This window comes from Poecile atricapillus, chromosome Z (genome assembly GCF_030490865.1).
Source record: "Poecile atricapillus isolate bPoeAtr1 chromosome Z, bPoeAtr1.hap1, whole genome shotgun sequence".
Taxonomy (NCBI): Eukaryota; Metazoa; Chordata; class Aves; order Passeriformes; family Paridae; genus Poecile; species Poecile atricapillus.
This window is the reverse complement of record NC_081289.1, coordinates 87,058,207-87,081,972: the sequence shown is the minus strand read 5'-3', so window position 1 is coordinate 87,081,972 and position 23,766 is coordinate 87,058,207. Positions and strand designations below refer to the sequence as shown.

At 41.6% G+C, this 23,766-nt stretch overlaps 1 protein-coding gene across 3 annotated transcripts in view; it reads left to right on the top strand.

Moving 5' to 3' along the window:
- Positions 1 to 23,766, top strand: part of SEMA6A (semaphorin 6A) — a 118,857-nt gene that overhangs the window by 70,701 nt on the left and 24,390 nt on the right. For 2 of the 3 annotated variants that reach the window (XM_058827633.1, XM_058827634.1), the window contains exons 11-18: positions 3,098 to 3,229; positions 6,577 to 6,732; positions 8,151 to 8,327; positions 9,044 to 9,184; positions 9,269 to 9,349; positions 11,285 to 11,343; positions 13,109 to 13,129; positions 20,022 to 20,186. In XM_058827633.1, coding sequence (XP_058683616.1) covers positions 3,098 to 3,229; positions 6,577 to 6,732; positions 8,151 to 8,327; positions 9,044 to 9,184; positions 9,269 to 9,349; positions 11,285 to 11,343; positions 13,109 to 13,129; positions 20,022 to 20,186 — 932 coding nt within the window. The remainder of the gene's footprint in view (positions 1 to 3,097; positions 3,230 to 6,576; positions 6,733 to 8,150; positions 8,328 to 9,043; positions 9,185 to 9,268; positions 9,350 to 11,284; positions 11,344 to 13,108; positions 13,130 to 20,021; positions 20,187 to 23,766) is intronic. The other variant, XM_058827635.1, reaches the window with a different exon arrangement.

Sequence of the window (23,766 nt, the reverse complement as noted above, 5' to 3'; positions counted from 1 at the left end):
GGTGACTCTTGCATTGATCCTTGACCCTGCATTGACCCTGCTGCCCCCTGACTCTCCTGGGAGAGCCAAGGTCTTGCTGGCTAGGAAGGAAGGTCCCCAGAATGCCTATTTCATTCTTTGCATGGTTATCCAAAAAGCATCCGTTCATCTGTAGAGATTTTATAACTGTTACATATTATAGCATGTTTCTCTGGAAGTTATTTGAAGAGTAACCGTATCTATTATTGAGAACTCCCAGAGAAGTTTAAAAAAATAGTAGCTTTCTAATTAAAAAGTATTTCAGAGTTTCATGGAGTAACATTTGAGCTGAAAGAGGAATTTTATTGATCGAAATTCATTTAGTTTTGCTGTACCCTTTCCACCCCTCATCAAAGCCTGACCTCAGTGAGGTCATTCACAGAACTGACTTCAAATGAGAGTAAGCCTGGGCTTGTAATGTATAATCACTGCTTTTGACATCAAAACAATAGGAACAGCAATGGAATAATTATGCCACCAATAGGGAATACAGGCTTAAATTAAGATGATCTCTTTTCATGCAATCTGGCTTAATAAAAACAGGTGAACAAATAGAGATTCAACATCAGAAAATAGATTGTATCTTGCAATTATCTCAAAATTGAGATTGTCCTCCCACTCAGCTAGTATTTCCTGTGGTGTGTCATGAATAATTCTTTTCCTTAAGTCTTGCATTTTAAAATCTAAGTGCTTGGTGTAAAAAGCAAAATGCTAGTTTATAGGCCACAGGTTTTTGCTAGACATGGAAGATGACAGCAAGGCATATATTCCTGGAGACAGCTTATTAGCAGACCTGGCAGCCAAAATGTCCTGGGGTGCATCAAGCACAGCATGGCCAGCCAGGCAAGGGAGGGGATTGTCCTGCTCTGCTCTGCTCTGCTCTGCTCTGACCTCAGCTTGAGTGCTGGGGGAAGTTCTGGGTGTGCCACAATGTTAGAAGGATCTGAAGGTATTAGAGACCATCCAAAGGAGAGCTACAAAGATGTGAAGGTCTTGAGGGCAAGCTGTATGAGAAGTGAACAAGGCCACTTGGCTTGTTCAGCCTGGAGAAGAGGAGACTGAGGAAAGACCTCACAGCAGCTCAGAGCTTCCTCATGAGTGAAGAGGAGGGGCAAGCACCAGTCTCTGCTCTCTGGTGACCTGTTAGAGGACTTGAGGAAGCTGAGTCAGAGAGGTTTAGGTTGGATATTAGAAAAAATAGGTTCTTCATCCAGGGGGTGGTTGGCCACTGGGACAGGCTCCCCAGGGAAGTGGGCAAGGTTACCAAGCCCGACAGACATCAAGGATCATCTGGACAGTGCTCTCAGGCACATGTGTGATTCTTGGGGTGTCCTGTGCAGGAACTGGACTTCAATGATCCTTGTGAGTCACTTCCAATTCTGGATGTTCTGTGATTCTGTAGTTCTATGAAACCTACTTCTGACATAAATGCATCTCACATTCCTCCTCTACTAAAGAAAAGTTGCAACAAATACCTTTGGTCTCTAGAACAAAGTTTCCTTCTAGACTGAAGTGGAAGAGATTCCTCAGTCTGATCAGAGGTCACTGAGGTAGAAGCTAGTGTTGAGTTGTAGTCCAGTAGTTCAGAGGGCGCTCAGACCTCCTTGGCTGTGACCCACCATGCTCCATCCTTACTGCTGCATCACACTACAGACCTGCAATCTGCCATCCTCCAGAGCAAAAGATGTTGCAGTCCTTTCAGCACAGCAGTGCCTCCATCTGTGCACAGTTGTGTGTTGAGCATGGGTCTCAACACTTGTAGTTGTGTGTAACACACCTCAAGATTTTATGGTTGGATTTTTTTTTTCATTAGGACTTAATTCAGCAATATGAAAAATATTCTAGCTAGAGTGGGTCTTGAGCTATCTTTTAGGATGAGGTCCCCTGTGTGGCCAAATACACCCCTGACCATCTCTTACATCAACACATGTATGGCTGCCTCCATTTAAAACTCCTGCCGTGCAGTATCACATTAATATAGAGCTTTGAAGTTTCTTTCCATATAAAAAGACAAATATGTGGAGATCAAAGTAAGACAACTGTTGTTTTTCTTCAGCAAAAAGCATTTTGAAATTTTGTACTATTCAGACAGTTGTTTTTCTATCAATTTATATACCTTTAGGAGTTTAGCTTAATCCTCTGTAACAGTATTATAGCTTCTACATTTTTTCTTTGATGTATAATAACCTACTAGCTAAGAGCAGGATTGAAAGCCTCAGTCTGGATTCATGCTATTTACCCAATAAAATCAAGTGGTGGAAGTCAGACACAAATACAGTAGTTCATGTACAAAAAAAAAAACCAAAAAAAGGAAGGGGGATAAATGAATATTTCAGTTCCAAGTGACTGATCATGGTAAACCTGTAAGCCTTTCAGAAAGTATGTAGGTAAGAATATAACTATGTTTGGACAATGCTGTCATGCAGTTGCATGCAAGTATTCAAAAAGCTGAAATTTGCAATGCTATGATCTTAAAATAATATCAAATTTGCTTCTATAAGCTCTTTGCATTTCACTGAGTAGAGCCAACTCCTGAGCATAGCTGATTCCTTTTCATTGGGAACATTTCATGGATATCAGGCTGTTGGAGCATGAACAAATTCCATGTAAAATCCAGGTAAATGGCACATTGCAGCACGCTTCCAGTTTGATTAGAACCAACTTCTGAACTCTCTGCAGTGTGTTTTTGGGGTAAGGCATGGCAGGGACTACAAGGGTTGGTACTGAAAGATGTTATGACTTAGAAGAACTTGAATTTCCAAAAAATGGGTTCTGAGTGAGACTGGCCATTACTCCTCATACATTGCCAGTGATAGCCAGAGTTTCACCAATTCTTTCCCTTCTTCAAGATTATTTCAATTACTTCTTTTTTATTAAGGCTTTGAAATAAATTCTCTTGGCAGGAGCTGATTGGTATTCAGGCTTTTCCATAGGGCTGTCTTTTCCTGTCAATACCAGATTCAGAGTTCAGGACTGAGTAACCTGGGACAGGAAGACTTCTACAGAGCTTATTTTTTGCTCAAGATTTTATGCATAACTGCAGAATGAGTAACAATTTCTGGGAAATGTCACTTTGCAGCATCCCTGGCTCTGCAGTCTGTGCCTATGACATGCTTGACATTGCCAATGTATTTACTGGGAGATTCAAAGAACAGAAGTCTCCAGACTCCACATGGACACCAGTTCCCGATGAACGAGTACCCAAGCCCAGGTATGTTTCATGTATAGTGATATTTTTCTGTTCCTTCATGCAGGCTGCAGAGGCTTTTTTGATAATTTGAACAATGTTGCGAGGTGCAGATACAATTATACCTGTTGCAACAGTAAAGTGAAGTGAAAGTTGAGTTGAATTTAGATCTAAACTATGCAATTGAGATTTTTCCACTTAAAATGAGATTTGCATAACATATATCAGGCCAGCATCAGATCCACTTGGTCAGAATAATCACTTAAGAGTGGTGTGAGTTACACAGTTGTTGCAAATTGGTTCAGTAATGGATATATCTTATTACAAAGGCTGCACCAGTTCTGCAGTTTGCTGTTCTATGATTAACATGCAGTTTAAGTGCCACAGTGGATGATTTGTGGAAAGCAAAAAAGAGCATTCCACCAAACTGGACATTCAGTTTACCTCATTTTTCCTATGAGTTGTTTTCCCCACTTCCACATGTTTGCATGCATCTCCTCTACTACACTTTTCATATTTCTTACAAGTACCATTTCATACAAGTTGCTGTTGACAGACACTTGTTATCTCATTTACACCGATGGCATTTTGCTCTGAGATATTGAGATGCATACAGATAAATCAAATTCTTTTATCTCACTTAGGCTTTACCACTTTACTGCATGTTGTACATTGCTTGTGATATCTTAAATAATTTCAAAGGGAAAAAATAATCTTTTTTCTCACTTTACATTGCTTGTGATATCTTCTATAATTTCAAAAGAAAAAAAGTACTCTGTTCAGTGTTGAACACCACAATATAAGAAGAATATAAAGCTATTGGGAGCATCCAAAGGATGCTACAAAGATGGTGAAGGGCTTAGAGGAAAAACCATGTTAGAAGTGGCTGAGGGCACTTGGCTTGCCTGGAGAAGAGGAGGCTCGAGGGAGACCTCATCACAATCTACAACTTCCTCATGAAGGGAAGAGTAGGGGCAGGCACTGATCTCTTCTCTGTGGTGACCAGTGACAGGACCCATGGGAATGGCCTGAAGTTATGTCAGGGGAGGTTTAGGTTGGACATTAGGAAAAGGTTCTTCACCCAGGGAAGTGGTTGGGCGCTGGAACAGCTCCCCAGGGGAGTGGTCTGGGAGCACCAGTCTGACAGAGCTCAAGAAGCTTTTGGACAACACTCTCATGACAAATGGTGTGATTCTTGGGGTGTCCTGGGTGGGGCCAGGAGCTGGACTTCAGTGATCTTTGTGGGTTGGTTCCAGCTCAGGACATTCTATGAGTCTGTGAAGCTCCATGGTGGACACTGAGCTTCTGCCTAATTCAAATTTGGTTTGGATTTGCCAAGTGTAGTATTACTGTGCTGTCTTTATTCTGAAGTTGTCGTGCAAGAGAAGACCGTGGAGGTGACTTGAAAATCTGGTAAAATCTGTGTCTGTTTTCAGTCTGTAATGCAGGTGTTGCAGGATTTTCTTCTCCATTTTGCAGTGTTTCAAACAAGTTGTTGACACACTGGCCTGCCTTGGGAGTGAGAGGCTGCATGATGGCTCCAAGGTTTTTTCTTTGGGCCTTACTGAGATATATTGGCAGGGAGGGGGAGAAGAAGAAGGAAAAGTCACTTTCAGTGAGAAAGAGGAAGTTTCTGAGTTTGGGATGAGCCCATAGCAAGCTAACTGTTACGATGAAGATGGGATAATATTGCTTTTCTAAGCCTGAAGGAGATTATGTGAATTGAGAACAGTGTTTCAAGTAACATTTGGCAATCAATCTGCTTAATAGAAATAATCATTACTTCTAGCTCATATTGAAGTACCTGACAGACACCTTTGAAATAAAGTAATTTTTATCTGTGTGTCTCAGTATGACGCAGGAGCATTACTGCCCCTAGTGATCCCAACATTTCTCAGAACAGAGAGCCAGAACAGAGCCCTTCATGGGTGCTGCTTCCTTGTTTGGCCAGACAGCAGGGTTTGCTCGGATTTATGCTGACTTGACTAAACCAGTTTTGAGATTAAAACAGAATTAATCCAATCATGCTATTAGGATTTAGGAGTAAATAGGCCTCCAGATTAGATACACAGAAACCATAGACACCACGGTGCCAGAAGGTGCAGGCTGCTCCCAGGAGTTCTCTGGGAATGTTGCTTCACAGGTCAATGCCCTTGCAAGGACCTAGGAAACCAGCCATGCCCTTGATTTCTCCTTCTCTCCATCTGTTGCTAGTTCTACATGCAATTACAAGACAACTAAAGTATTTTGGATATGAATAGGCAAAAGCACACATTGTCTGCATGTAATGTTCCTTGTGGGACCGGACTTGTTGACACAGCTAGTTCCTTCGAGTCCTATGCTACCTTCCCACACAAGATTTATTTACCTAATGTTTGAATATTTATCTAAATCTGAGCAACACAGATGATAGGACCAGTCCTGTATTTTGTCCAGGTTAGCATTACTCTTGATGTCAGTGCCTTTACCCACATCAGAGTAGATGAAGATTGGATGATGCAACGTTTTTATGAGTGAATGGTCCATCTTTCATCTTCCCATCTCACACTGGCTCAAAGGTTTGAAGAATCATAGTGCTCTAGAAAATGGGATCGAATGGGGCTTTTATTGAAGAAAATTACTTACACAATATTATCAAGTAAAACATTTTTCTGCTTCTTTGAGATATGTCCTGTCCAGGACAAGAAGACTGAGCTACCTCTTAGGAGCAGGTAGATTTTAGAAATAGCATGAGCAGATTTGCATTTAAGTTGACAAAGAATGACAAATAACCTTTCAGTGAAAATTCTCAATGAGCTACCATTCTTAAATCATGTCACCCAAATTGAACAAAGGGTAAAACTAATGTTTACATGGATGCTATTTGGTATGTCTTCTCCAATAGTCCATTTTCTGTCAGATGTGACTGATGTGACTGATAGAAAAGTGGCATTCTTTCATTCCTGCTACAAAAAACAAACCAACTTCCTTCTGTATTATAGGGACTGCTTTTATTCCCAGACATAGCAGTTAACTAGGCAAGTTACAGATCAGAAAACACCTGTGCCATTGGGAAGCATCAAGCCAAATGCAGATAATCATATGCTGTGATTACATTCCATATGAGTGGATAAATTACACAGTCTGTGCATAGCACTCCTGATGAAAAAATGACTTTATGCTAGTAAGTGACACATGAAGTCCTTTTGAATGGAGGACAGAGCAGGATTTTAGGCTTCCCTTGAGGGGCTGAACAAGTCCACCACTCTTCTCAATCCTCCTCCAAGTTAAACTCCAGTAAAGCACATCAGATTTCTGAGAGCTTCATCACAAAAGGAAGCTTGCTGTTGATGTCAAATAAGTTTTCTGGCTTACTCCCTTGTTTTATATAGGCCTGGTTGCTGTGCTGGCTCTACATCATTAGAAAAATATGGAACATCTAATGAGTTTCCAGATGATACTCTGAACTTCATCAAAACACATCCGCTGATGGACGAGGCTGTACCTTCCATTGTCAACCGACCCTGGTTCCTGAGAACAATGGTCAGGTGTGTACACCAAGCAAGCTCCTGTCCGCATTGTAGCTGTCAAGTTGTGCTAATAGCCTTGCTTCAAATACACTCCAGTTCTGTAATTGTCCTTGGTGTCCTGGGCACGAATCCAGCTAGGAATGGTGGCAGGACTGAGCAGATGCTGCGGAACTCCCTGAGCAGCTTTCAAGATAGGAAAGACCTCAGTCTTTTCCAACAGTGCTGTGCTTAAACCGGATATTGTAGGAAATGCTGTGCGGGGAAGGTTTACTCACCTTTCGGCTTATGAGTCAGTGTTTGAGATGGCGCTGTAAAAACTTCAGGCAATGATCAGCAGACAGTGCAGGAATATGTGCACAGGATACAAACATGTCTGCCAGGATATGTTCACAGGATATGTAGAGGCCTGTCAGGTTGTGTACTGGTAAGCTTTAATGTTTGCAGAAGTGTATAAGCAGAAGTAATCACATAATCTGCATCCTTTCTATAGCAACAAGAAAAAAAATAATAATAGATGTGAATAAAGACTCATAACTCAGCAGGTGTTAAATACACCATCCCCTTCCTATCAAAACATTCCCACTCTCTGCTGTGGTCATTTTACTACTTATCTAGCCTCCATCAGTGAACAGAATAATGTGACTAACTTTTGCCATATTTTCCTCTCTTCCTCTGAACAAAGGTAGAGAATTGTGTTGGGCACTTAGCTGTGGAAGAGTCTGACTTAGTCATAATAGTGTATCTTCTGTCAGGTTTTTCTGTCAGTTTCTGTACTTCCAACCAAAGATGAGAGCAGCAAGCTTCTCAGAGTGCTTCCCTTTGATAGGCAGTACCATCTAACTGGTACCAAACCACCACTATACTTGTTTTCAGTAAATTTTGTCATCCCAGCATTTTGATATCAACTGATAGCGCTGAACGTGTTTGGTGGTGGCTGTGTGATTATCTTTAGTGAGGTAGAATGGTGTTTAGTGTCTCACTATTGCACTGACACAGCTTTTCCTGACAAAAAAAGTTTAACCTAGTTCAGCTGCTTTTAATGTGACAGAGCTTGAAATTTTAAAAACAGTTCACTGTGCTGATTCTCTATCCCTGCTCAAAGAAATCACCAGGCTTTTGGAAGGATAATTCCTAAGTGCCCTCAGACTCCTAGTACCCCTTCAGCTTTCTGAACTTCTAGACACTTCTGAACTTCCAGACGCTTCTGCTCACTGTTGGATGTGTGAGCATGCAACACATGAAAATTCCCCAACATGTGGGGACCCAAATTGGTACAGTCTGTGTTGATTTATAGTCAGGTAGGAACAGTGCTTTAATGTGATTTATGGTTGCTAGAAGTCTACCATACACTTATCTGATGTGAAAAAATGATTAAATAAATGACAATTATGTGATTATCTCTGAGATTTATCTGTGAAAATGCTCTATTATTTTAGATATCGGCTGACCAAAATTGCTGTTGACTCTGCTGCTGGGCCATATCAGAACTACACCGTGGTTTTCTTGGGATCAGAGAAGGGAATCATCCTGAAGTTCTTGGCACGGACAGGAAACACTGGTTTCCTAAATGACAGCCTTTTCCTGGAGGAGATCAGTGTTTACAATCCTGAAAAGTGTGTATCTGATTCTTTGTACTTATGCATGGGTGACTTTGAACTTCTGATTTCCCAGAGAATAATTTGTCCCATGGAAACGGAAATGGTTAGAGAAGCCAAATTTTTTGAGTAATTTTAAATTGTTTAGGGAGGGGATGTCTGCTTATCAGTCTCTATATTGCAATAAGATTTTTTTTATTCAGTATGTGTAGAAAATAGCCCATCCTATGCAGCAGCTGATGGATAATTAGAAGTGAAGTTCTGGAAAGGAAGATTAATTTTCTAATCCTATAAAAAACCCTGATTCCTTTCCAAATAACTCAACAAGCAGCAAGCTGGTCTCTAAGGGAAATTTTCCGCATTTCAGTCTTCCTCAAATATGCCTAAGGGGGCTTTGAAGTGAGCCATAATCATGCAGAAATTTCAGCTACTTTGAGTGCTGGAGAAGAATAAACACAAAAATGAAGGGCCATCAGAAGCTTGTCTGGTGTGCTGTTGCTTTCCAATTCTTAACTACCCCATGCATTTTTAATATTTGCTTATATGTCTATCAGTATTTTTAGTGGCTATTGTGTGTTCTTTCTCCTTGACTTGTTCAGTTCTACCTTTCTTATGGATTTTTTGATGGAAGTTTTTCATGATTTTATTTTTTTCAGCCTGAGGGATAATTAAGGTTTCCCCTGGCTTCCCAGCAGAGCCCACTTGTAACCACACCTCACTTTCATTCAAATCAGGTGCACCTATGATGGCATGGAGGACAAGCGGATCATGGGCATGCAGCTTGACAAGCCCAGCAGTGCCCTGTACGTCGCCTTCTCCACCTGTGTCATCAAGGTTCCCTTGGGACGTTGCGAGCGTCACAGCAAATGCAAAAAGTATGTGTTTTGTGGAGGCTGTCAGAGGCCTGGGCATTGGGGAAGCTGGAGCACTCATGCCACCTTGTGCTCTTCTCTCCCAAGGGCCTGCATAGCATCCAGAGACCCATACTGTGGATGGGTGAAGGAGAGCGGGCTGTGCACGCAGACGGTCCTTGGCTCCAAGTGAGTAAGGGCTCTGGCTGGACAGGCTGCAAAGCTGTGGCGGTGGTGCCAGGCAGTCTTGGGCAAAGCTATTTGAAACACGAGGCTTTTAGAAAGGGAAAAATGTGGGAAGTGTTTGTTTCTACCTTATTTGCATTCACCTCTGAAATGTCTCACAAATTTTTTTGATGTGAGCGGTCAGCTGATTGGTAACTGCTGAAAGAGGAGGAAGAAGAAAATGAAAGAGCTGTATTAAGGACCACGTATTATTGAAAGGAGTGAATTGGATGGATATGTCTGGACCAGCCTACACTGGAGCCATCACAGCTGATTAAAGAGGCAATAGAATCCAAATTAAATTACTGAAGTAATTTGTCCACTGAAAACAAAACCAGTCCTTCTAATTTACTGTGCATTACTAAGAGGAATAACAGAGTACAGTAAGGGCTTAAAACAGATTTAGAGAAGTGCTGGATCTCCCCTTGCTTAACAGTAGAATTTAATTATTTTATGATAATGAAAGTCTGTGAAGTTTACAGGGAGCAAACCCACTCCAGAGCTCACATTTCTTGGCCACTTCTAACACACGATATGACTGCCCACTCTGAGCTATACAACTACACTCCCTCATGGTAGTAGTGGAAATGTAGCACAGACATCACAAAGCCTTGAGAGCCCTACATCTGACGCCACTGAACCCTGCTTCTCTACAGGTCCTCAGTATATAATGGAGAAGTAACAATCCCTGTGTTTCTGTCTTGTTCTTAATTTGCTGATTTCCCCCATCTGCTGGGGATGCTGTAGCTATATGTGTCTGTATACGCTTGACTACAAAAATGTGGGTTGTTTCTGATTTGACATTTGGTAGGATAATGCTAAAATGCACCTGTGCCCATATCTGGTTTTTCATTACTCCAGAAGTGCTTAAGACTTCTTCAACTTCCAAGTCATTCAAAGACTTCTTCCCCTTCCAAGTAGGGGAATTCCATACCTCACTTTTAAAAGCAGCTTGCACTTTCATCAATAGATCCATCAAGACAGAGGCTGTGCAGCTTGGAGTGTTGAAGTCCAAAAGCGAGCAAGGCAGTTCATGTTCTGTCCACTGCTTAGGAAAGGGGTCCAGATCAGCTGTGAAGATACCTGGTGAAATTCTAATCTAGCCAAAAGGAGGCAGAGGTGTTAGGCACCCACCTAGAGTAGGTGATAATGGAGCAGGTGTTACAAGAACACGGATTTAGAATGAGTTGTCTGCAAGGGTAATTATGCCTCAAGGGCAGGATCCTAATATAGACAAGGACTCATATTTGGAAGTTTTCCAGGGTTCTTGTCATTCACCTTTGACCGCACAGGAAGTTGGAAGAACAACTTCAATAGTTTTCCAAAATCACAGAGAGAGGTTGGGAGCATAAGTTGAGCAGGTCAGCTAGAAAAGCATGTGAGTGTTTGTCAGTAGAGCCCTCTGAGTTAAAGGGAATACTTTTTGTGGGGTGGACCTTTTGCCTTGCAGCCTCATCCAGTGCTATACTAAGTGATTGCTGAAATGCAGGTTTTTTCCCTCAAGCACAGTATCTCCCCCATGGGTTGGCTTCCTTCTCACACCAAAGTGCCAGTGCACCCAGTCTACTCTGCATAGGTTAAGGTAGGGTTACAGTTGTTTCTGATAACATCATATATTTAACAGTTTAAAAAATGCAGGTCTTTTCTTCCCTTGGTAATAAGGCATGCAGTGGATTTTTAAAAAGCAATAATATAGAGGCAAAGTGTCATTAGAAGCCAAGAGTTCATTAAGCAATGATGAATAGCTCAAATGTGTAAGTTGTGGTTTTTCAGCCTTTGTGTGGAATTTCCAAAGAAATAGCCAGTTTCACAGCAGGGATTTGAACATGTGATAATTTCTTTCTGGTAATGCCTATGACTGTTGTTATTCATACTGTTCTGTTTCTTTCTATTATTTAGACTGGCATTTGAACAGGACATAGAACGTGGCAATACAGATGGCCTGGGTGACTGCCAAAGTAAGCAAAACTTCTACCTCTGTTTACCGTGTGTCACAGCACCCTTCTGAATGCCTCAAATCACCATTACCTGTCAGGCATTGTTTTGTAGCAACATAAGCCACAACAGGGACAGCAATGTAGCTAATGATGTAGGTTAAGAAGAAGTACTGTTGTTTAAATGTGTTTGAGGAAAATAGCCCAGTTCACGTGATTTATACGAACACTGGACTTTGGAGTGGCTGCATAATGAGAAAAGCTCAGCTCTAGAGGATGTTGATTTACAGCAATGGCATAATGAATTGGGGTCATTGTCTTTATTAGCCCTGGTGGTTGGGTTGTTTATGTAAATGTACAGAAGTGGCTTGGTTTCTTAGTGTAGTCTGTGATTTGGACTACATTCCCATGCAGCACAATAAGACAGTGAAATACATCTTCAGTTTTGGATCCGGATCAAGAAATTATAACTTAGTTTGTGAATATTAGGGAATTTTACATATAGTCTGGACAACCTCATGGTATTAAGGGTCAGGTACTATTGGCACTGTCTAAGAAATTTTAATGGTAAACCTTAAGTACTGACAGCATGAGCTGGAAGCTTAAACACGGTCCTTAAACATTTACAGTTTTGTACTGAAATGCTTAAAAGCGCATAGCTTGCACTGCATGGAAAGAAACCTTGCATGCTGTTTTCTGAGCCTTCAGGAATACGAACATCTGTGTTCAGGACAGCTCTTGTTCCAAATGTTCTCACCAAGGCTGGTTTGATTCTGAGCTCCAAATATTATTTATAAACCTCATGAAATCAAGACTCGCGGTCTTTTCAGTGTAATTCTCACTGATGGAATAAAACTGATGAAGCCAAGGAATCAATGTACAGTGAGAGAGTCATTACTTCTGCAATACAAAGAAAAAAGAGCACTAGACTGTGCCATGGGACATAGTGTGGGCCAGCTGCTCTGGAGAAATCCAGAGCCTTCTCATGCCTTGCACATCCTTATTCAAGAGCCATTAATTATTCTAATTACTGTGCTTGAAGGAGTATAAGGATTTCAGCTTCTGTCCTAAGAAAGGTTAATACAGACTACCACAAAGATTTTTTGAAGGAGGTGTACACATAGGCCTCACCTCTGTCCCCCTGTAAAATGGGTTAGCACCAAAATCAGGCCAGTTCCCAGCTGGTGTATCTTTGCCCTTTTCAGCCAGTTCTGCTCTCCTTGGGCAAATAGGTTAGGCAGGAGTGGAGGGTACCTGACGTCAGTTACATATAAAAGAAGGATAGGAAATTATTCAGGAACAGCACGTTGTGCTCATGGAGAGAGATCTGCTTCTGTGCAGAGAGTGACAAAGCCTATACCCTGCTTAAATCCCTCTTTAGCCCTGAATGATGCATTGAACCTTGACACTGCACAGAGGCAGATTTCATTTCCTGCTAACACAGCTGATTTTAATAGTTCATGTGATCTTGGGTCACCCAAGTTCTGTCCACTCACATTGCTGGCTGCTTCCCCTGCAATGCCTTGCCTTAGACTAGGATTTGCAAAGAAAGCAGGGGGGACACTGGCCCTCCCGCTCCAGTACCTCCTGAACAGAGCTGGTCACGAGCATTTTCAAAGCCAGACATTAGTTTTGGGTATGTCGGAATATTAAGTTTGCCTGGGTCCTTACTGTACAAATCAAATGGTTATAAATATCAGCTGAAACATTAATGGCTATTAGCAGCAAACTACTTAAAAGGAAAAACAAGATAGAAATAATGATTTTTCCCCTGTTATTTGTCTTTCAGATTCCTTCGTAGCCCTGAATGGTAAGGAAGTTCTTAGTTTCAATATTTACTGACAGAAAATCTATTTTGGAGGAATCACTTTTTACTAAACTTCTTTATATATTCATACTTTTGTTATACTTAATGTTTCTTCCCAATTTATTTTGTTCATAGACATTTCAACTGCTTCACCTGATCATGAAATGTCTTACTACACAGTGTATGGTCAGTTTATGAGTGTTTTTTAAAATTCTCCCCAAATCCTTGTGTTAGCTAGTAGTTCCTGTACTCAAATAGTTATTACCCAATTTTTCTTGCTTTGTCTTGGTTCTGAGGGCCCGATTCACTAATCACAACTAGGATTAAGTCATATGTCTTGATTTTCAATCCCTCTTTTCTTGTCTTCCCTCAAAACTGTCTCCATTGAATTAAAGTCAGATACGGCCTATTTTAATGGCCTGCCAGCATACGTGATTAAGCGCATGCTTCATCTGAACACTCAAAGAAACACTTGAGTACAGTGATGCATCTTATGTGTTCACCAGGATAAACAAGATAGTAGCTCACATCCCACTCATGAGCTGTACAGGCTGGTACCATTACTGCTACAGCAGCCAGTCAGAGATACCTTAGGGAAAGCAGAACTATCCCTAGGTTACAGAAAGATCTCTCATAAGGAAAATTAGCCTTTTACTGGTGTAGTTTGGGATTAGATTATGCCTCAGTTCCTGAAGGTTCTTGTCACTTCTAGGGTGAGTCATTTACATTGTTCATTTAAATTTACATAGCAAATTAAATGACCTGAACTGAAGAGGATCGTTTCTGTAAGCCTAGAGTAGCAGGTTCCCATGAGGCAGCTGTTAATCTGTGATCATAGTGCTTTCTACCACTTTGTTCTGCATATTTGGAAGTAGATTGTGCTGGTTCTTGGAGTGAAGAATGTCTTCATGAGGAGTCACTGCAGAATAAAAAATCACTTCAAATTCAAACATGGACATACATTGCAATAGCTTTTCTTTTAGACATCCTGAACAAAGACAAGCACACACAAGCTAAGAGGATGTGTGGCCTTGCTGCCAAGTTAAGTCAATGGCAAAATTCCATGTGGGGTGGGAGCTTCCTTGTGAAGTTGCTTTCAGGCTGTACAAGACTAGCAGTTCATTAGGGCTAGATCAAATTCACCATACGTTTGGCTGAACACAGAAAGAGGTAGGTTGATGTGAACTTTTAATTGATCCTTTCATCTCGTGCCTGCAGAGTATGTAGGTACAGACCTCAGCCAATGACAGCGCAGTACAGCAGAATATAAATAACTGTAGGCACAGGAATGCTGTTCAACATTTGTAAAAATAAAATCAAATTCCCCCTACCGTTTATTACCAGGAAATGAAAAACGTGCAGGTGAAACTTATTTGAAAGTATGGTAATGAAAAGCAGTGAAGGGAATGTACAAAATCAAAGGCAAGTTGAGACTTTCTAATATATGGACAGTTTCATCTGCATATACGGTTTATACTTTCTTTCATTGTGAACTTGCTGTATTTCTAATGCACAGAACAGTAATTAAAGAAGAGTAATAATGAAATCCATACTGCTGAATGTAAAGATAAAGAGAGTGGCTTTGGGCATAGTGCTGATGTGCCAGAAATGTTCTAGCTTTCCATAGTCTGCAGAGTTATAGCTGTGGAACTGTGGTTCTGGATCCTGCCAGCTAGAGTATTAGTAGGTCCTTCAGTAAAAACTGGTATTTTAATCTGACCAAGGAAGCAGAAAATGTTTCAAATGAGCAGCAGAATGAAAAAAGCTGAAGTCTAACAGAGTACAGTTAGCACAAGAGAGTACATTTTACTGTCCAGGCATGTCAAGCCCAAAGATAGAATCCATAAATGAACCCAGCTTTTGAAGTAGGACCTTACGGGCAGGTGCAACAGAGAAAACTGAGAAAACCCAGCATTGACATGGGTTCCCATTCATGTCTGGTCTTTTACAGCTTATTTCATTGACCCCTCTCAGGTACATCCTGGTAAGGATGCAAGTCTCTATGCAAGTCAGCTCCTCCTTCTATTGGTTTAATTAAAATGCCTATTCTGATATTTTTGCAGTTGGGCTTTCTTTTCACCTACTGCTAGTCACCTCTATTGATCTTCCACATCAGGGCTGCAAAAATTCTAGGATGAGGTAGTACCCAGTCTCAGTAAGCATGTTCATGTTTGCCAACTGTAGCGACTGGTCCGAGTAATTTTGTATCTTGAAAAAACAAGAAATTTATGAATTACGTATTTTGATGTTACTGAGTACAGTTTAATGCAAAGGTAAATACTATGTCATGGTTAAGATTGAGCTTCAGAACATTGGTACCAGAATACCAACCGAGTGAATGCTCAGTGGGCTAAATACGCTCAAAGCCATCTGAAGCTCCAAAAGAATTCATAAGGCTTGATTCTCTTCATTTATGCCACTATAAATCATCCTGCTTCAAGACACTAAATACCAATCTGTAGCAGTGTGAATAAAAAGAGAACCAAGCCCTTAATCTTTGTATTCTTAGCACCAGCCTCCCCCTAAGTTTGGCACATGAGCTCTCTTCCTAAGGCAGTCTCACATGATCAGTTGCAAGCATTTGAAGTGCAAACTGCACACAGGTGGCTGAAGTGACACTCAAGGAGAGGATAGCAGACTGAAGGTCTGGATGCAGAAAGTCAGAGAGAAATTTTGCAGAAGCATAATTTAAACAAGGAGATTAAGCTAGATCACTGCAAAAATAGCAGCTTCAATTACCTTTTGGAAACATCAGTTCTTAGTGAATTGGGCCCTTATATTACCCCCTAGCCATAGTTCTTTCTTCCTCTATAGTATTGACTTAACTTTCCCTCTAATTGTCTAATTAGGTTGCTATAGCTGTTAATAGGATAGTGTGCAGATATCTTAACCTCTGAGATTCTAATGACTTGTGCATATTAGACCACCTATCAAATACTGATAGTATTGACTCTGTCTTTGTTTTAAACCTAAAAAAAAAACTTTACATTTTACAAGTGCACTTCAGAACAAGCTATAGTTACAGAAGTGCAGCCTTTCTGCATCATTATCTGTGCTTATAGGCACTAAGTGCTTTTACTCTGCCTCTGTTACTTGATTACAGCACTCCAAATGAAAAGTTTTTGCAAATAATGGAAGCACCTAGACCAGATATTTTTAAAGAGCATCTATTTGATTTTTACATGTTTTCTTTAAACAAAGACATTTGAAAAGCACTATGTGTACAGTTATTCAGACGCCTATTTTAAAACAAAGGCAGAATTGGTTTTTCGGATGTTTTTGTGTTAACCATTATTAACATAGAGGTACTGACCACATCTCAGACGTGCTAAAGCCTTGTTAAATTTCAGCAAAGCTTATTTGCAAGTCAGAGTGGTAAAAAAATGGTGTGACGGGAAGAAAAGGCCCACTACATGTTGCAAACTATTTAGTGCATTGTAAAGGCTTGATAATGGCTGTGTGTGAGAGGGCCAGGACAGGGTTGTCTGCCACTTCAGTCTTTTCTCTGTTTATGAGGGAAACTTAAGTAGCTCATACATTTGTGGTGCCACACTGCTCAGAAGTGAAATTCACCCAGTGGGACTGGCTTTTCAGGCACTTACAGGACACTGTGATACTGCTTACAGGAGCAGGTTTAATCTACTCTTGTCCTGCTTCCTCAAAATCAAAAGGAAGAAAGTTTGTCTTGATCAGCTGTGTAAGCTTGCTTCTCAGTCTGTACTAGACTAATACATTAGTAGCAGAGTATACTGATTCCTTGTATTTATATGGAACTCCTCTCTACCCAGTGACCATCTGGTACATATTAATGTCTTCACAAAGCCTTAGCTTTCCATTACCAGCAAGTTCTCTGTGTATTGGCAATATATGGTTCAAGAACTATATTTTCCCCCAGAAAATGTGTCCCTTAGGCATATACTTTCTCCAGATTTCTATATTATGAAATGTTTTTCTTTAACCATACTTATAGCTTTTCCTTAGAATTTCTCCTTTAAGCACACTTAAAAGTGCAAGTGTCTGGAAAGAGATATAGGCATATAAATGCATATCAAACACAGGCATATAATATGATTGCTACTTGGCAAGATTTTCTTCTCTTTTACCTCCTTATCAAGCAATGACTAATTGCTTTCTTATGTTGAGTGCAGCACTATGTGTAAGCTGACCAAATACTGTACACATTACTGGTGTTGCTGAATGGGGTATAAACTTGAAGACTGGAACCCCATGAATGCTTGCACTGTGGCTTAATCCTTAGGGAAAAGAAAACATGAAAACACCATAATTTCTGTTTTCTGCCCCATTATTTGTCTTGTTCCGTGGGGTTGCACACAGGAGTTGACAAGCATAAAATAGTGTTGGAGTGAATGCTTTCAGGATCCAGTATATTCTTGCTTCAAGAGGGTGTGTGTTTTCACTTGCTGGACCTCTACCTCTCCCTTGGACACAGATAGTCCTGCTGCAGGACTGCTGTGTGTGGAGCAGGCAGCACATTTGGATTGGAGTCCTCTATCTGTGTGTTACCAATGTTCCCAGCCATGCTGGTGCTTATGGAAACCTTTTAAAAGAAGATAACATTTGGCTTCTCTTTTCTATTTGGGCAACATTCAAAACTCTGTCTTAACAAAATACAGTATTTAATTTGCTGTTTCAAGGAGAGATGGCTGGGAGAAAAAACACTTTCTACTATGAGAGGGTAAAAAATCCACTGCCTTTGTCAGTATAAAACCTTCAGACTGACATCCAGAGTTAAATTATGTTAACAATTACCTGTAGCTGAAGGTTGGCTTCATGGTGAGAACACTGTAAATTTAACCAATTTTCCTTTCTAAACATACAAGTTAAAGGAGCTCATTATGGCCATGTCCTATGCAAAACATAGTCCAAAGCACTCCCATATATAATTCCATTAAGTAAATCAAAAGAGCTCCTTGAAAACTTACAGAGGAGCACAGACTTTTTTTTACTCTAAAGACATTAATATTCAACAGGACTTCTTTAAATCATAACAGCATCTTAATAGAAGTTGCTGCATTTTTTTGGCTTCATCAGAAGTTCAATACCATGAAGCTGGTGAATGGGGCTGGATAAAATGAAGCATGTGGGGACATCTGAAAGCTTGGGGACACTGGTGGCCAGCATTTCAGTTTTTGATTCTTGGAGTAGAATTGAGGATCTAGGTTCATCATCTCTCTCTAGACTTCTGAGAGCTAATTTGGATGGATTTAGAAGCCATTTAAAGCAGCATTTTTTAGATGCAGCTTTCAAAAGCTTTGTGCATACCCAGGAACTGTTTAAAATAAACTACAGAAGCACAGGCTCTACCTGCCCAGCTCTGTGCCTCCTCTGTGAGGCTTACATTTCAGTTCCTCATGTTGATCTATCTCTGCCCTAGTGAATCTCAAATTATTTTTCTGAGCAGTGAAGCAAGATCAAGGAAAGGAGCAGCGAGAGGGTCCCTGCTAGGGCAGCCTGTAGCCTGGTGATTGGACTCCTCTCCAAGTGAGACTCATTTTAGGAAGCAAAATTAATTTACTGGGCTGTTCCAAAGGAGACAGGAGAAAGGAGGGCTGCTGTCATTCTGCCTAGTGTTACCTGACAAAAAAATGTTATATTCCATTCTCTCTGTGAATAATCCAATTCTGTTAGTTTGTGTTTGAGCATGTGTCAAAAATCCTTTTTTTAATGGGCTCTTTAAGAAAAGTAGGTATGGGGATATAGTTACTCCACATCAAATTAAGGAGGCCCAGAACTCCTTGAATGCTGATGAAAATAACTCACCTTTTCACATGTGCTGGAAGGAAACTTTCAGAACAGTTTTGAGGTCAAAATGTTGTGGTGTGGATGGCATTTGGTGCCCTCTTGCCAAAGCAGTTGAGCCACTGGAAATTCCATGTGGGAGCTGTCTTTCAGAGACAGTAGACTCAAGTATTTTAGGTGCTGATGTGCTTTTCAGATCCAGCTGCAAAGAGTGTATGAATCTACAAACACGCCACTGTCCCATCCAAGCCACCTTTCAAATTGTGCTGTGTTTCCAGTGGGGCAAGTTCTGTGAATGCGCTGTGTGTTGGGATATGTGAGAAGCGGATCAGTCTTGTTCAGGGCACCAGTAACAATGTCTAGAGCATTTGTAATGGAAAAAAGGCCTGTGAGATCTCATTCTCAGCTGCTGCTGGAGTCAGGTGCTCTTGGGCAGATCCACAAGGTGAGGCATTGTCTGCACTGTCGCTCTGAGCAGAAATAGTGTTCAGTCTTGTGCTTATTTCAGAGCCATTTTGGACCATCAGCTCAGACAGGACCAATACTGATGGTGCAAGTGGGTGTGAGCAGCTGGCCTGGGACATTTCCCATCTGGAGAGGAATGCCGCAGTGTGAGCACACTGGTTAGGCAGTCCTTCATTCCCCTGGGGGCATGAGGTACAGTGCCTCATGATGTCACCATTTCGTAGTTCTTCCGGTGTTCCCATTCAGTTTCAGCCATTTTGAACATTGTTCTGTTTCAATTGATTTTTTTATTTGCATTTTGACTGAGCCAGTATCAGACAGCATGGGCTGACACTTCGGTTTCTGTCAGGCATGTGTACTGAATCTAGCCAAAGGATGCTTGACTCAGATAACGTGTGCTTATGCTCTTTCATATGCATTTAACTCTTTTGAGAAGCACAGAACTGCCAGCTCAGTGGCAGCACCTTTTAGCACCCTGATCTGGAAGGTTCAAATTCCCTCCTCCTTTGGAGTCATGATTTGAAGGACTTTTGAAACATTGCTCAGCCTAAGACAAGATGTTCACCCGTCACAGAAGCAAAGCAGTGCGTACACCCCTGCGCATGGGGAGGTAGCGTGGTAAGTTACTAATGAGACTTGTCTTCCCTGCCTGTATTTATAATATAAACAGGACACTCCAGTTCCCTAGTCCCAAGCACCACCACTTCTGACTCTCGCGCTCGACAGGGTTATGATGCTAGGGGACGCATGCTGGATTGGAAGGATCCGCTTGGTTCATCTGAAAATACAGATCCATATGTGGCAGTTTCATCCCATAATCATCAAGACAAGAAGGGTAAGGCCTTGGAAATGACATCCTGTGGTGAGGAGGGAGGGGGAGGAGGACTAAAGTGTAACTGCTTCCAGCTGGCTCAGAGTAACATGTAATGAAACTCCTGTGCTATAATTAAAAGCTTATCGTAAAGTCTGAAACTAAACAACCAATCTCAGATAATTCACTGCCTGAGGAAACCACACAAAACAAACAGAAGTGTGTGCCTTTATAGAGAGTTTTGTTCATGTGGGAAGGAAGGAAACAGGGGGGATTTAACTCTCTTTAAATTTGATCTGACCTGGTCTCTGACAAAGCAAGATCCATGGCTTCCTATTCTTCTTAAGGATGCATTTTTATATTGCCTTTCTCTGAATTCCCAAGGCAGCACAACAGTTCTCAGCTAATTTCACATGATTTTAATCTCTCAACAACCATAGAATCCTAGAATCACAAAGTCCTTTGATTTGGAAGAGACCTTAAAGGTCATCTGGTTCCAACCCCCCTGCCATGATCAGGAATATTTTCCACTTGACCAGGTTTTTCCAAGGCCCTCCATTCAACCTGGCCTTGAACAGTTTCAGGAATGGGCCATCAACAACTTCTCTGAGCAACCTGTTGCACTGCTTTACCACCCACCCTCAGAGTAAAGAATTTCTTCCTTATATCTAATTTAAACCTGCCCCCCTTTCAGTTTGAAGCCATTTGCCTTGTCCGGTCATTACATGCTCTTGTAAAATGTCCCTCTCCAGCTCTTATATATCCCCCTTTAGGGACTGGAAGGCTGCTGTAACATCTTCTTAGAACCTTCTCTTCCTCATCCTGAACAACCCTAGCTCTCTCAGCCTGTTCTCCAGCCCTCTGATCATCTTTGTGGCCCATGTCTTTCCTGTGCTGGGGACTCCAGAGCTGGATGCAGGGTTCCAGGTGGGGTCTAACATGAGCAGAGCAGAGGGGCAAAATCTTCTTCCTCACCCTGCTGGCCACACTGCTTTGGATGCAGCCCAGTATGCATTTGGCTTTCTGGGCTGTGAGTTGTCCTGGCTCAGGCACTTTACACTTGGCCTTGTCAAACCTCCAGGTTCCCATGGGCCTACTTCTCAATCTTGTCCAGGTCCCTCTGGATGGCATTCAATGCATCCATTCCAGGTGCATCAGTCACACCACACAGCTTAATGTCATCTGCAAACTTGCTGAAGGCTCACTCAATGCCACTATGTCATTGATGAGGACATTGGTCCCAGAATTGACCCTTGAAGGACACTGCTTGTTACTGATTTCCATTCAGACCTCAGGCCATTGACCACTATCCTCTAAATAAAGATGTCCAGTAAATTCCTTGTCCATTAAATTGTCCACCCATCAAGTCCATCTCTCTCCAGTTTAGAGAGAAGGATGTGGGGGACCAAGTCAAAGGCCTTACAGAAGTTCAGATAAATGATATACATAGCTTTTTCCTTGTCCATCGATGGAGACTCTCCACCAGGTTGGTCAGGCAACACTTTCCCTTGGTGAAGCTGTGCTGACTGCCTAGAACAGCTCCCTCTGTCCTCCATGTGCTTTAGCAGAGCTTCTAGGAAGATCTGTTCCATGATCTTTCCAGGCACAGAGATAATGGGACTAACAAGTTGATAGTTCCCAGGGTCCTTCTGTCTACCCTTTTTTAAGATGTGTACAATATTTCCCTTTTTCCAGTCACCTGCCTGCCACACTTTTCAAATATCATGGACAGTGGCTTGGTAGTTAAATCAGCCAATTCCTGGGACTCAGGGATACATCTCATAACATTCCATAGACTTTGGAATGTTCAGGTTCTTCAAGTGGTCCCAAACCTGATTTTCTCTTACAGTGGGACAGACTTTGCTCCCCCAGGTCCTGTCTTGTGGAGCAAACACTTGAGAGAAGTGGGAGGAGAGGTTGCAAGAGAAGACTGAGGCAAAATTGTTGTTGAGTGCTTCAACTACTCCTCATGCCAGCCTTGCTTACCAAGTGGAGTACACCTTCTTCAACCTTCCTTTTCTGGCTGACATATGTCTGTAGAAGCCCTCCTTGTTATTCTTGGCTTCCCTTGCCTGCTTCAGCTCCAGCTACACCTTAACCTTCCTGACCCCACCTGTACACAACCAGACTGTGTTCCTGTACTCTTTCCATGATACCTGTACCTTCTTCCACCACTTGTGCATTTCATTTTTGCCCTTTAATTCAGCTACCATGTTCCAATACAGTCATCCAGTCTCTTGTCTTTCTTGTCCAATTTCTTTCACCTGGGTTTACAGCTCTTCGTCTTGGGAGATAGCCTTAAAAGATCTACCAGCTCTGTTCTGCTCCCTTGTCCTTGAGGGCAGTTTCCCAGGGGGTACCTACTGACTTCCTTGAAGAGCTGAAAGTTTGCTCTTCTCAAATGCAGGGTCCTGCCTTTACTCTTTGCCTGACCCATATATATGCCTGAGGACTGTGAACTCCACCAGGGCATGATGACTGTAGCCCAGGCTACTGCCACTCAGGACATCTCCGATCAGTTCACTTGAGCTGGTGACCATCAGGCCCAGTATCCCAACACAGATAAGGAAAGCCTGCTCTAGTTTAACCATTGAAGTAAAACTGGGAGTAGTCCTAGTCACTAAGCCTCAGTCCCACTGTCTTCAGTGAGACCTGAGCAGAAAATACCTTTTAACATGTGGCCATTCATGTACATTGAATTATGCATAATTGACTGCTCATGGAGAGGGTTTATGTTTTGTTTTTCACACACCAAAAGGTTGGGATTTAGATGTCATTTCACAGTGCTCAGACCAGTGCTGAAGCACAGGGGTCTAATACAAATCCTGTCCTTTGGCCTCCACTCCCCCTTTGCCATACATATAGAGAATTAGGCAGAGAATTGCTAAAATTTGCTGCTTGAACATAGAGAAGAAGAACCTTTTCTCCTCTGTAGATGGTGGTGCCCCTCATTGCATCTTGACCCTCATCATTCTTTCAGCTCCTTTTAATCTGTATCTCAGAGACTTTAAAATGGTTCCTTTTAAACAGGGGAGTTAGGTTCAAATAGCTCCACTGCCTAGAGAGATCTGAATCCTTGTTATTCTTCTCCAGGGTGTTCTTAGATCTCTTCTTTCAATCTCTGTTCTGGTGAAGATGTTTTTCTCTGTGTGGACTAATTAAGTACTCAGTGTGTCAGAAAGAAGATGAGTATGAGCAAAACTCACTTGCTGAGTGGTTAGGGCACTCACCAGGGGCAGGAACACACGAGTTCAGTTCTTTTTGCTATGAATACTTGATATAAAACACTTAAAATATTAATTGAAATGTGGATTCCAGTCTCTATTGTTCATGCATTTTATATGAAAAACTCATTAGACAAAAGCATCAGCTGTTCCTAGAGAAGCTACTGGCAATGGCAGACCTGATGCTTTGCATTGTCTGCCTAAACTAGTAAGTTACTAGTTTCCTCTATTCCTTCCCCTCCATCTGACCCACTGAATCTTGAATTCTCTGCATTAGTTGTGGCAGCTTTCAGCAAGGAGTGATGAGCACATTAACATCATAGAACAGTTTTCAGCAGAGCTACATGAACAGCTGCTGGTGGTCTGGACCCAGACTGTGA